The sequence below is a fragment of the Anopheles merus genome, chromosome 3L (assembly GCF_017562075.2).
Source record: "Anopheles merus strain MAF chromosome 3L, AmerM5.1, whole genome shotgun sequence".
Taxonomy (NCBI): domain Eukaryota; kingdom Metazoa; phylum Arthropoda; class Insecta; order Diptera; family Culicidae; genus Anopheles; species Anopheles merus.
In genome coordinates this window covers 30,660,916-30,673,874 of record NC_054085.1, presented here as the reverse complement: position 1 = coordinate 30,673,874, position 12,959 = coordinate 30,660,916, and the positions used below count along the sequence as shown (strand labels likewise).

Here is a 12,959-nt window from a genome sequence, read left to right as displayed (position 1 = left end):
AGGATGAGGGTGAGAGGTATTTCATCATTTAGCTTAAATGAAGCGTAAAGCTTTGCGTTGGCATGTTTTTTTTTGGATGATTATATTTTCTTGGAAGCATAATAAATTTGAAAATAATAGCTGTGTTTCAGTAATATTGGTTAAACATTGTATTCAGTTTGTTAAAGCTTGCAGTTATAACTTGTTCCTTAAATAAGCTGCAGCAAGCTTTGCTATTGTGTGTTCAATGTGAGCCAATTAACAGCTTAGCGGAACATCATCCCTGAGAGCATCCTGATTGCTAATTTCTAATTCATAGTTTTTGTTGCACGGTCGTTGCCTATTCATCAACGACTTGTCGCAACATCAAACATCGCCATGCTGTTAAAAGCATAAACACATGTTATCCAGTGGTTCGTTAATCAGACGCCAATCATGTTGCGATTGTGTTGCGAACCCATTCCGGGCGGACCACCATCTGGACACGGGGACCCGTTCGCAAATACTTAACCTCCATCTAATTAACGAACATTTGTCGTCACTAGAATCTACCCAGGTTCTGCCCCGGTTCGAAGGATGCGGTCGGAGTCGTTAGCCATGCCTGAATGGGCTTAATTAACCCTCTAGCCGTAGCCTCTGGCTGTAGCATAACACTCTCCATCGGGAACGGGAGCTGAAAGTGGACGGGTGCGACACAGAGGAGGGATAATGCGTTTAATTAACCTCAACAAACGGTAGCGGCATCGTTTTCATCAAATAGAAACAATGCCCAAAACCCAGAACCGATCAAATGTGTCATCATCGAACAGTCAGCAGGATTTTTGCTCGGCTCGTTTGCTGATTGTGTGCCCGTTCCCGTGTGCCTGTATGACGATTGCGACAGTCGTGGTACCGAACACAACACCAGCATCGTTTGTGCGGGTAGTTTGGGATGATTGGTAGTCAGACTGGAGGGTGGGAAAGCAGACGCTTAGAACAAAGGAAAATGCTGATTAGTCGTTGGTCGTTGGTTGGCTTGATTTTTTGTTGGTTTGGTGTGCTTTTTGATAGAGAAGCGAACGAGTAATTACCATTAGCACTGTTCGATTTGTCAAATCATGGTAATCGAATGTGTGTGTTGATTAAACTTTGTTACATAGTGTGCAAAGTGTTGGCTATGGTTGATGAGCAACGTTTCAGTTAGGTTTCGATTAAGTATAAGGTATGTATTTATTAAACTTTTTTGCAATAATAAAGAATTTATATACAACGAAAACAATTGCAAGGTGTTGCAAGGTGGAAACAAAAGATGTTATGGATGAAATCTATTTTGGAAATATTAAACTAAACTTACAATCATGCTAGGAATCAATATTTTAAGACAATTATGCATCGAAAAATAGGCATTTCATTCCATATTATTGTACGATGCATTTAAGAAGTGTCTGTTCTAAAGTTACTTACCGTATTTTATCGTGAATAAGGACCTCCTTTTAGGTCAAAAACTACCAAAATTAGACTATTATTAGGGTTCCTTATACACGGGTAGTACCTTTTAGACTACACCTGACCGCAGGACTCCACACAGCATAACACGGAGCGCAACATAACAACTGACAGCTGCTTCTGAAAACGCTTCTGAAAACGCTATATTGCTGGTACCATGTTTTGAATATCCTTAGTAGGCCGCTCATTGCTCGTAGAAAAGCCACCAACCTACTCCGATGACCGAAAGTGGATGAAACGCTTTACCTCCTTTCCCAAGCGTTTTCTGAAGCGTTTGGTAGCTGTCAATTGTTATGTTGCGCTCCGTGTTATGCTGTGTGGAGTCCTGCGGTGAGACATTACATTCGATTGCTAACAAAGATAGTCTGGTGCATGGGTATTCACGCAGAAATTACAAGCAAAAATAGCCAAACGCTTCATAAAACGCTTGGGAAAGGAGGTAAAGCGTTTCATCAACTTTCGGTCATCGGAGTAGGTTGGTAGCTTTTCTACGAGCAATGAGCGGCCTACTACTTACTTACTTATCCGGCGCTACCACCGCTTTGCGGTCTTGGCCTGCCTCAGGAGTGTCCGAAACCGCTCACGGTCTCGCGCCTTCGTCTTCCAGTCCGTTATCCCGGCCTTAATGGCGGAGCGGCCTACTAAAGATATTCAAAACATGGTACCAGCAATATAGCGTTTTCTGAAGCGTTTGGCAGCTGTCATTTGTTATGTTGCGCTCCGTGTTATGCTGTGTGGAGTCCTGCGGTAACACGGTTTACATTTTTTTGCTCTTTTTACCATCCCCCTTTCACTCTCACCAATTCCTAACGCCAATGTCGACAAGTGGTTGATACCAGACTATTTTGCTGTTGTAAGGTTCCAACAACCCGTGTGGAGTAAAAGGAGGCGCCTAGTAGGTAGCTCCGTATGAACTAAAGTTTGAATTTTATTACAGAGTTGCTTAAGAAATTATGATTTTCGTATGAATACGTTGAAATTTGACTCGCTTTATAATGGCTGCATTTTGGCCAATACACGTTTTTTTCTGTTTTCATTTAATCTATTAAAAATATTAATGGAGACGCCAGGTACTTTATTACGCGACGGCTTACATGATGATGTAACACTCGCACTCGCACAGGACGCACCTGCGTGGATCGTTTTCCATCCACGGCTTTTTTCATTCTCTTTCTCTTTGATTGTTCTCTCAGCAACCTTCAGCAGCATGTATTGTAACGGTAAGAAAGAGAGAGAGAGAGAGCGCATATTGCAGAAGCGACATTGTCTCTGAGGTTCAGAAAGAGAGTGAACGATCGTAAGCCAACGAAACGCTCTATCCACTCTTTTATCTGGTACTGTACTTCGCCGTAGAAAGCCAGTGCAGAGTGCTAGCGCTTAAGGCCGGGCTACATTGATCGTACTCCGTAGTGTAATTTCGATTTTCACTAGCGCATCTGGTGGCGGCTATCCGAAGCATTTTGCCAAACAATTTCGAGCCGCTCCAGAAAATACGTTATTTTTCCATGTTTTTTACTGTACCTGGACTGGAAAAGCTTTGTAATTGATAGATAAATATGTTGTGCAAGTATTTCAGTCGTTTTCGCATCAAAAAACGGTGAAAAAACAACTTAAATTTGAGATCCGGCACGACCATTCCCTCGACGACCAAAAAAAGCTTTCTCTAGCCGCCGCCAGATGCGCTAGTGAAAATCGAAATTACACATGCGAGTACGATCAATGTAGCCCGGCCTTTAGAGTGTTGAAATCTGCTTATTTGAAGATTCAAATATAATTACATTCAGAAGTAAGCATGCGATCATACTCACCAGAAACCTGCAGAAGCAAAGAATGTACAAAGAAAGACAAAGGTCATCATTGCAAAGCCAGCCCAGGAATAAAATCAATCGGTATGGAAATTATAACAACATTTATTTCATTCTCTCCCGCCATGCATCTTTGCATCTTCCGCGTACTACAATCGTTATACTCATAAACAACGCGCCTCGCAATCAAACCGAGCTGCAGCCCTCCATACATACATAATTACACTTATACATCATTATTGACGACATCGTTTGATTTGAAATTTGCCAACCACGTGGGAATCTACCGAAGCAATTCGCATGCTGCGTAGCATTTCCCTTTCACTTTCTCACAATCCTCTCCCCCATCCATCCTGTATTGCGTGCTGCACCTTCCTATCTTGCTGTATCGTTGGGGCTTTGTATATAAATTCCTTTAGAAAAAATAGTCTCTCTTCTAGCGATTGATGCGCGGCGCTACATACTCCCTTCGGTAACGCTTAACGGTAGTTCGCTTTTCCAAAGGGGGCGCAGAAGAATGACACCTATCCCTAGGCTGCCAAAGCATTGAGTATTGAAGATGATTTACACATATCCGTTTAGCGGGCTAGAGCATGAGTAGGGAGTATTAGTATTAGTGTGCGAAATACGATCGTTTCAAATCAAAATGCGTTCCTGATGCTTGTTTCTATTGTTATACTCTTTCTGTTTTGCAAACAAAGCATTCTTATCTCTCTCTCTCTCTCTCTCTCTCTCTCTCTCTCTCTCTCTCTCTCTTTATCTCTCTCTTTTTTGTATTTCTACGCTAGCAAACTTGACACTCTCAACAGCCTATTTCACCTGTTTTCATTAATTTCCTGGGGTTTCTGCATGTCTATTTCCGCTCGCTAGCAACTACGCTGGACTTGTTCTACACAAAAAAGCTAAGCTATTTAGTTATGAAGCGCCTCCAGTTTTCTTTTTGTCTGCTGTAGTCTATCTCTTTGGTGTGCAAAACTTGTATACAGTTCCTGGCTTGGTGCTTGGCTTGGCTTGCCTCTGGTTTCGTACGGGGTCGTGTACGAGAAACCAGCCAAAGGGAGCATCAGCCTTTGGCCACGCTGACAGCCCTGAAGTCCTTGGCCTGGGTTGCGATTGTATTGTGATTAGGCATTTCGGGGGGAGTGTGTACGTATGTTGCGGAAGCAGAGGAGTTTAGTATAAATGGTAATTGAAAGTAAGAGAATCGTTTCAACACAACACCACTAGGCTAGAAAAGTATAATACTTTAATGTTTTTGATGCTGTAATATCAACGGAACTCGGTCTGAAAACCAAACACAATTCCAAATTTCCGTTCAGTAAAGCATTGCGCTTGAATTAGGACACCTACTGCACCTACAATTCCTCCGATTTTTGTTTTTAGGTTTGTTAGCATTCAGTCACCATTATTCTCTACATCGGGTGCGCTTGCAAGGGCGCGTCCGTGCAACTAGACAACTATTTGTTATGGACGTTAAATACTGGCAGGACGTTAATGTTCATCGTGTTACATTTTGATTTCGAATGGTTTTTGTTTGTTTGTTTGTTTGTTTGATGTTTGTTTAGCTTCTTATTTGTTTCTTCATTTTACATTGTATGCTTTCTTAGCTTTACCTATTTTTCTGCTCAATTTGCTCAGAGCAAACATAATGACTTTAAATAATGAGATAAATAAAAAAAGCTTATACACAATTTCGTGAAATTTTAATAAAGTGTAGATTGAATGTTATTTAAAATAAAAAAAGTCTTAAATAAGCATTACCTTAAAAGAATTACAAACAACTACTTAAACACTTAAATGATATGACAAGAACGATATGGAAAAAACAAATCAGCAACGATTACACACACGGTAAGGGATACGGAAACGGTATTACGTATGACTGGGCTGGGCTTTCGCGTGTTCAGCCCTAACCCGTTCAGGAAAGCAAGAGTGCAGAAAAGCATAAACCTGTACACCGGGTACGCTCGGGTTTTTCGTTTCGAGCCTGGTTGGTTGGGTGTGTTTTATATTATATTTTATGGAAAATTTCGTTCCACTTACATTCTTATTGCGCCTATCAAGCAAAGTTTCCTATGTACAAAAAAGCGACCAGTACAAAAATACGTTTTCCTACCATAATTCACCATCAAAACTGCTCCAGCTTTCCCGCCTGCTTCGATCGGTTCACTTCCGTGCTTTATAGGAATGATTATACACTAACGCGGCGCACACACACATACGCACTCGTACGGCCCATTAAGTAGTGTGTGTGTGTGTGTGTGCGTTTGTTTTTGTTCGCGCGACTTATTTACTCCCATACTCGGCTTGCGTGAACGCACATTTTTCGATTGTTAAAGTTGATTGATTTCTATCTTCCAGCGAGCGGCGTTTGTTTTCGCTCGCTGCTTTGGCACGACACGGCTTCGGGCTGTGCCACACAAAACTACCTTCACTATTTATATCCTTCGCAAGCAAAATCCAAAAGCGATTTAAAAATAAATAAAAATTCGCCGGATGGATACGCACGGTACGCCGGGTCGCGGTTTGGGCGCGTTGGCGAATTGTTTGTTGATTTATTTCGCTCTATTTTTGCATATTTTGCAAAATCGTACCGTTTTCCGTTCCGTGCGTTTTGTTTTTGATTTATGCGTTTGATTTCTGTGGTTTTGTGTTATGTGTGGTTTAGGTTTTAAATGTTTTGCTCTGTCAGTATTTTCTTTCCACATTTTTTTGTTCTCTTTTTCTGCGCAGAAGTTTCAGTTTGCGGATGATTGTTTGAATTTTCTTTCAAATTGTTATGCCAAAAGTAATTGATTTGTTTTATGTGTTTTGTTATTTCTGTTAAACATTTTCAGATCTTTCTTACCACTTCTTGTTTGGGTTTTTTATTTCTTTTGTGTTGCGTGTTATATTTATTGATTGTAGTAATACTGTTTGGAGTAAAAAAAGTGTGTTTCTTTTTGCTTTTTTAAAGCATAGCTCATGTTTAACACCACCGTCGCAACTCATTACACTGACTGTTGCAAGCCTGCTGGAGACTACATCGCATTATCCTTTGTATCGTACGTCCATATCTAAATTTATATTATCATCGAACGCTACCTAGAAGCACACGTCATCCGTCCATCTTACACCGTAAGCTGTATCGCTTGCGAGCCGATGTGTTATTACCTCGAAACAAAATGTATATATATAGCCTTATATACGAGGGACGAAAACTTTGAACCAAAAACGCTCTCACGTAATCGCCATTTTTCCCGTCCCATCCATTCCATGCTCCGTCCGCGAGCCCGCCCCTGCACGGTTATCATCGGTTGAAGAGGAAATCGATGTAGGTGTGTTGTGTTTTGTTGTTATTCTTACCACCACCGCCACCGCCACCACCACCACCACCTCCACCCTGTCCACCGATACCGCCCACACCGAACGCACCGCCGTGGTGACCGTCGTGCTCGTTCGACGGCCAACAGCGCCGTATGACGGCGAAGTGGGTGGTTTGATATTGGTTCGTCCTTTCGCAGCCCCGCTCGAGCGTGCCCGTGAGACAGTAGCCCATGTTATAGTCGGCCAGGCTGATGTTGGACGATAGATAGAGCTAGCGATAGGGAGAGAGAAAAGGACCAAGGCGTATGGGTTTTAGTAATTTAATTTCAGCTACTGCTTCTCAAACAACGAAATAAAAAGGAAGAAACGTCGAAACGGAGCGTATCGTAGCACGAAAACAGGGACCTTTGCAAATATTATTCTCCCTTCCTCTAACCCGACACGATGGGAAAGTCAAACAAAAGCAACGAAAAACAATGGCAAACGAAATGGATGCTATAATAGTGCTCTAAACTAATAAAGCATCATTACTGCAGACATTGTGTCACGGGTTAGTTTGTTTGCCGTCAGTTGGAGTGGGTTGAATGAAGCTATGGTCTTTACCTTAAAGTCGGGATCGGGAACGCGTCGTTTGAAGGTACCGACTATTAGGAGAGCTCCATCGCCCACGACGATCATGCGGCCTTGTGTTGATTGTCTGTGGAAGCGAAAGAAAAACAAGAAAGGCTATTAGTAAAGCTATAGAAAAGATTAACTCGTTTTAAAAACTCGTCGAAAGCATTTAAGAAAGGATTAAGCGCCTTGCAGCATATATGCTCATTTTGCAAATATTTCAAAAAATATTTCTTTGGAATGGATTGTGACTGTTATTTGAACCATTAATCTCATTGTTGATTAATGGTTTAAATAACCAAATTAAGACCGCAAAGCGCCGGATAAGTAAGTAATCTCATTGTTGTTTAATTTTTGCTAATTATCGAGGAAAACTTCGGCATTTCTTTTTTAGAATTTTTAGGAATTTTAAAGGTTTTTGTTCCTTATTTTATATATATTTATTGTTATTTTATATTTTATAGTAAATACTTTCAAATATTTATAGAAAGCACGAACTCTGTAACTGATTTGAAGATTTGTTTAAGTAAATATCGTCCTGATGGCCTTCTTTGTGGTTGATCAAGACATAAGTAGGTTCTTTGCAAAGCTATGGCTGGTTAGCCTGATGCGTATGGTTTATGATGGAGTTTATAGTCTTGTTAAGAAGGTGTACTGAACTTGGTGGAATTTATAGCTTTTTAATGCATGACATCGGTACAATATGGCTCTTGTCAAAGTTGATGCCAAAGACTGACGCCATCATTCACCTCGTAGCTTGTTCAAACGTTAGATTAGTTATTTGAAGAAGGAATAATTAGCTAAGTGATTGTGATTGTTGCTGTACAATTATGTGAAATCATGAGAAATTCAGGAAAATTTTGGATTTAAAAATAGAAATGAACATAAACAAGACAAATCGTGTTGATTATTCAATGATGACGCTTCGCTTGAAAATAAATAGTAAAGTGTAATAATTCCCTGCAATTCATAATGAAGAAGCTGCTTAGGCGCTATTTAGAAGGCCTAACTGGAACTGTGATGCTGTTTAACTACTGCAACAGGTAAATACAAGCGATCCTTAGCGTGCTATAATGAGCTGCTTAAGCAAATTTAGCTATTTGGGCAGTCAGTACAAAGGCAGGTCCTAAATTAGTTATTTATTTGAGTAATAGAGCTTTTAAACAATAGAAAATCATTTTTATTATGAATTTAATGTAATCTTGCTGCTTTGTGATGCTCTGAAGCTGAAATTAAAGTAAAGCTCTGAAGCAGCTCTCATTAAATATCTTGAAAGTAAAGTATTTTTATATATTTTGTTAAATCAAGTGTACTGGAATTCATAAATATTGCGTCCCTTCTGCCCTCTGGGGAGTGGCTCATCATAAACTCTACACTTTTTTAACATCCCCCTAAATCAAACATTGATAGAAGAGGCACTTTAAAACATTCAACAAAGAAAGAAAAAAAAAACGACTCCCCATCAAAAGTAGAGTGACCAAAAGTACACACTCCACGCTGACAACCTGCAGTGTCCGCAGGCAATAGAAGCGATGAATACTCCCAACGAGAATCTACTTTATTGCTCGTCCTGGGGCAGTCAATTCAGCAAGCAGCTACCAAGTCGCGCGAAGCAGAAGCGCGAGTATCTCATAATGATGACGAATCTGCAAAGCGCGCCACATTTCATTGGCATTCACGCAAAAAGCACTCGTCACTCGTCGCTCGTCTCATCGTGAACAGTCCCGGCACCGCTTAATATTAGCGGCAAGGCGACAAGTTTTGGTGGGCGTGGGTTTTGCGTTTTGATTTCCCAAACCACCCCGCAGCCTTAAGGCACCAACCACAAAACTGGGCAAACAACAGTCTCTGCAACCAGAGCGAATCAGAACGTCCGCCTGCTTGAAAGATGTGACCAAATCTTTCCTCCTTTCAGTCTCTGGAAGCAAAAGAACCGAGATAAGCTGCGTCTGTTGCCATCGCGAGTCAGCGAGTGGGCAGCCGCTGGTGCGGAAGGAAGGAACTCTAGTGGCGGGCGGATTTCCAAATGACTTGGTTTAATTTGTGAATGTTTTGCGCAGAATTATGACATAATTTCACAACCACTCCTCCCCCCTGTGTCTCGGTAACTCTTAGGTTTACTCTTAGCCGTGGACGGGCGAGTGGATCGTGCCAGTTGTTAATTCCCTTTTCGAGTAAAAGGAGCAAAGTGAAAAGTGAATGAAAGTCTCACCCCCAAAATGTTAAGCTTTGCTGTTGGCGACTTTTTCCTCGTGCGTTTGGGTGCCGTTTTTGCCGGGGTTGCTTTTTTGGCGCTACGTTGTGTTTGGGTGCGAACGAGCAACGAGAGGGGCCCTGGTTTTGGCTGGATTTAAATTAGGCGGTTTACCACTTCTGGAGTGCAAGGGCAGCGAGAGCCACCCAAACCCTCGCCCTCTCCAAAGGGCCGGTGGCTAATGAGATGCTATATTAAATTACTTGGTAAATTTAGTGTGCTCTCCTTTTTAAGACGCGCTCTGGCGTCGCTTAAGAATGGGCACAGTGCCGTCCTTATTGTGTGGCGTCCTGCTCCGTATCGTACCTGTATCGTTCGCCTCTGTTGGCAAGTGTGTTTCACTCAGCGTTGAGGGATTTGTTGAATGGGAAGACGAAGACGAAAAGCCTACTAAGGTGTAAGCGGTAGAACACAGGGCCGAGAGAAGGCCTGCTGTTGCTGTTATGTGTTGCCAACGCGACTGGCTGCTTCGCTGGGAGTGAAATTAAAACGGACACTCGATCTAATGGCTGTTGACGGGGGCAGGCAATGGCTTTTCGGGCTTGTAGGAATAAAAGCGCGATATTAGCTGGAGAGGGCTATGAAACGAAAATAAAATTATCGAGCAGTATCACTTCCGCTTGAAGGTAATTAACACAGAAGGGGTACATTGTATGTTGCTGCTGGAGCTTTGCTTCAGTTTCAGGTGGATTGGATTTATTTTAATTTCAGTGAAGGATGCCTAAATGTATTTAACATATTTAAATACAAATATTAACCAATAGCCGTTCAAATTAGGTAGCTCAATGGCCAGACCATGTTATATTATATATTATATTTATTGAAAGAGTATATAATTTGTGACATTGGGTCCTCAGCATACGCAACTGTTGTCAAATGATTTATGAAACATTACTTAAAGTTTTACTACGTTCTGGAGTATTTTTAATTGAAATATTGAAAAATTGATTATCTCTGAATGGATATTTAAATAAATTAATATTTATAAAAATAACTTAATCCTGTAAACTTAGGTGCCTAGAAATTAAAATTAAAAAATTGAATTTAAAATGTTTAATATTTGTTATATTTTTAATGAACAAAAATTCGAATAAATACAAAAGCTAATTTCATGATAGATAATTTTATCACATTGGAATAAAATAATTGATGATTTGTTTCCTTAATTTTACGATATTCCGTTAAACAATTTCCACTATTCCTTTGAATGGATAACTTGAGGTTACGCTCAGTCTTACGACAGCGTAATTACTTTCATGAAGAATAAACCCTCACCAATATAAGACGGAGACGGTTCTTAAATTTTCTTACCAATCCGTATCAAAACTTTATTCACGCAAGCACACAAACACACACACTCACACACGGGCGCTTCGATTCTTGCTCATAAAGATGCTCTCACCACATAATCCTGTCGAAAGCCGTTTTGCCGTGCTCGATTAACTTCTGCCCGGTTTTGCGCAAAAGTGAAGATTGAGAATAATTATTAAGATTAGCCCCGTGGGTGAAGAAGGCGTGTAGTTCCTACCCCCATATAGCCCCCCCCCCCCTCTTGCTACGTTGAAGATTAATGCTTCAACTTTTGGCGAAACTTTATTCATCCTTCGAGAGCATTGCAAGAGATTGATTAGCCCGGCAGTCGATCAGTGGATATTGGGGATTGGAGGAATAGGGCAGACGCTTGCCGATCGAAATCCAACATAAACAACCGAAAGCTCGGAGGAACTATTAGCTGAATCGAGGCTAGGTGGTGAGGTCTTATCACTATAAATTTGAGTAATCCGCTTGGAGAGAGAGCGGAGTCTCTTCGGGGCATCATCCACTTCATCCGTTTGATAAATCCCTCCATTTTCCCAGCACATCCATAAATAAGTTCAACCCGCAATGATTCCGATGAGACGCGCGCGTGTATGTTGAAATGTTTTGATTATGAAATCAGAACCTTCTAGGAATCGTACACACACACACACACACACACACACACACACACACACCACAGTCGATAAAGCTGTCCGGCGAGCGGGGAGTGAATTGAAAAACCTTTCGATTTTATACACATTCAGGAAATGGAAACCTGGCCGCCTGCCAATTGACCTATTGAGCATTGACATTATCAGAGTGCAGAGCTTTTAGGCGTTTTCGCAAGCGGGAGGAAAAACGGACACGAAAAAGCGCACACTCACACACCAGGCACGTCAGCTCCCGGGGGTATAATTTTCATCGCCCGACAGCAAAAACACACATAAAAGTCATCGTTTGCTCGAAGGGATGTGTGTGAGCGAGGAAAAAAATAATACAAACGAGATCAAATGCGCGTCCTGCAGGGAGACACACACACACACACTCTCACGCATAAAAAAGGACACCCGCAACGAGCACAATATAAAAAGAACGGAGCAGGAGAAAGAAAGAGAAAGATACTAAGGAAAAAAGAGCTTTCCTTCCGTTTGGTCGATTGCAAGAAAAAGGGCAGCGCTGGTTGTGTTGCTTGCTTTCTTTTGTTTGGTCCACTTCCAATAACGTTTTATTTGCACGGAAGGCGGCGTGTGCTTTTGGTTTTGTGCCGCTCGAATGGACTACGCGTTTGGTCCGTGCGCAAAGTGTGTTCCCCTTTTTTCCACCAAAACGGCAACCAAATTGAAGCGAACGATCGAACCCCATCAAAAAAACCGACTACCCAGCAGCATCGAAAGTGAAAGAGCAATCGAACGAAACGGGAAGGCAAAAGAAAGCTTGCTGGGGGAGGAGTGGGGAAATAAATATCTCACAGCTCCCTGGCGGCCGATGACGGCCGGTGACGGGCCACCGCCGCTACATCCGCTGGCAAAGAAGAGCGGCGAGCCGATGTGTTTCCTTCGGTCGTGGCTTTGATGGTTGGTGGCCTGAGGGGGCTTGGGCCTCGATATTGTGGATAGAATTTTGCACACAAATACCCACAAAGGCGAGGCTTCCATTTGCTCGTTCGGAGGGAAGCCTATTCTAACCCCCCCAAAAAAAACCTGACAAAACGTACGACTCGTGACGTCCCATCAGTTTGCTTTCGTTTCGATCGTTTCTTTTCAATTATTGTTATTGTCTTGTTTATGGGGCCAGCACTGAGCACATTTGGGCTAACGGTTCGGCCCGTTTCGGCCGGAGGTCTTCAGCTTTTACAACCATGTCGAATTTTATGATACACCCTCTTGCTGCTGCTTGCCCGGAATGTCGAGGCGGCCCTAGTGCGATTCGTCATGTGTGTCTCGTGGGAACGAGCGATTTGAAACACTGCAGTAAAGGGTTGTTTTTTGTTTGCTAGTTGGATCCAGTTGGAAAAAAGCGAGACCAATGCTTACAAGATTATTTCCTTTGCTTCTGGACTATCAAGCAATGACGATTGAAATGTGTGTGCGTGTGTGTGTTATCTGTCCTTAAAGGAATGTTTTTTTTTTTTTGCAGAAGACAAAGCTTCTGAAGAAGCAATACCGGCCAAAGTAAATCGACACGTCGTCTCACATGAACGAGGGGGGAAGTTTGTATCT

At 41.9% G+C, this 12,959-nt stretch overlaps 1 protein-coding gene across 3 annotated transcripts in view; it reads right to left on the bottom strand.

Annotated features, from left to right (window-relative positions):
- Positions 1 to 3,356: 3,356 nt before the first annotated feature.
- The window catches only part of LOC121599496, a 32,214-nt gene continuing 22,611 nt past the window's right edge, over positions 3,357 to 12,959 (bottom strand). For all 3 annotated transcript variants that reach the window (XM_041927344.1, XM_041927343.1, XM_041927342.1), the window contains 2 exons: positions 7,179 to 7,272; positions 3,357 to 6,846 (listed from right to left, as the gene is read on the bottom strand). In XM_041927344.1, the coding sequence (XP_041783278.1) occupies positions 6,559 to 6,846; positions 7,179 to 7,272 (382 nt within the window). In that variant the 3' untranslated portion in view covers positions 3,357 to 6,558. The remainder of the gene's footprint in view (positions 6,847 to 7,178; positions 7,273 to 12,959) is intronic.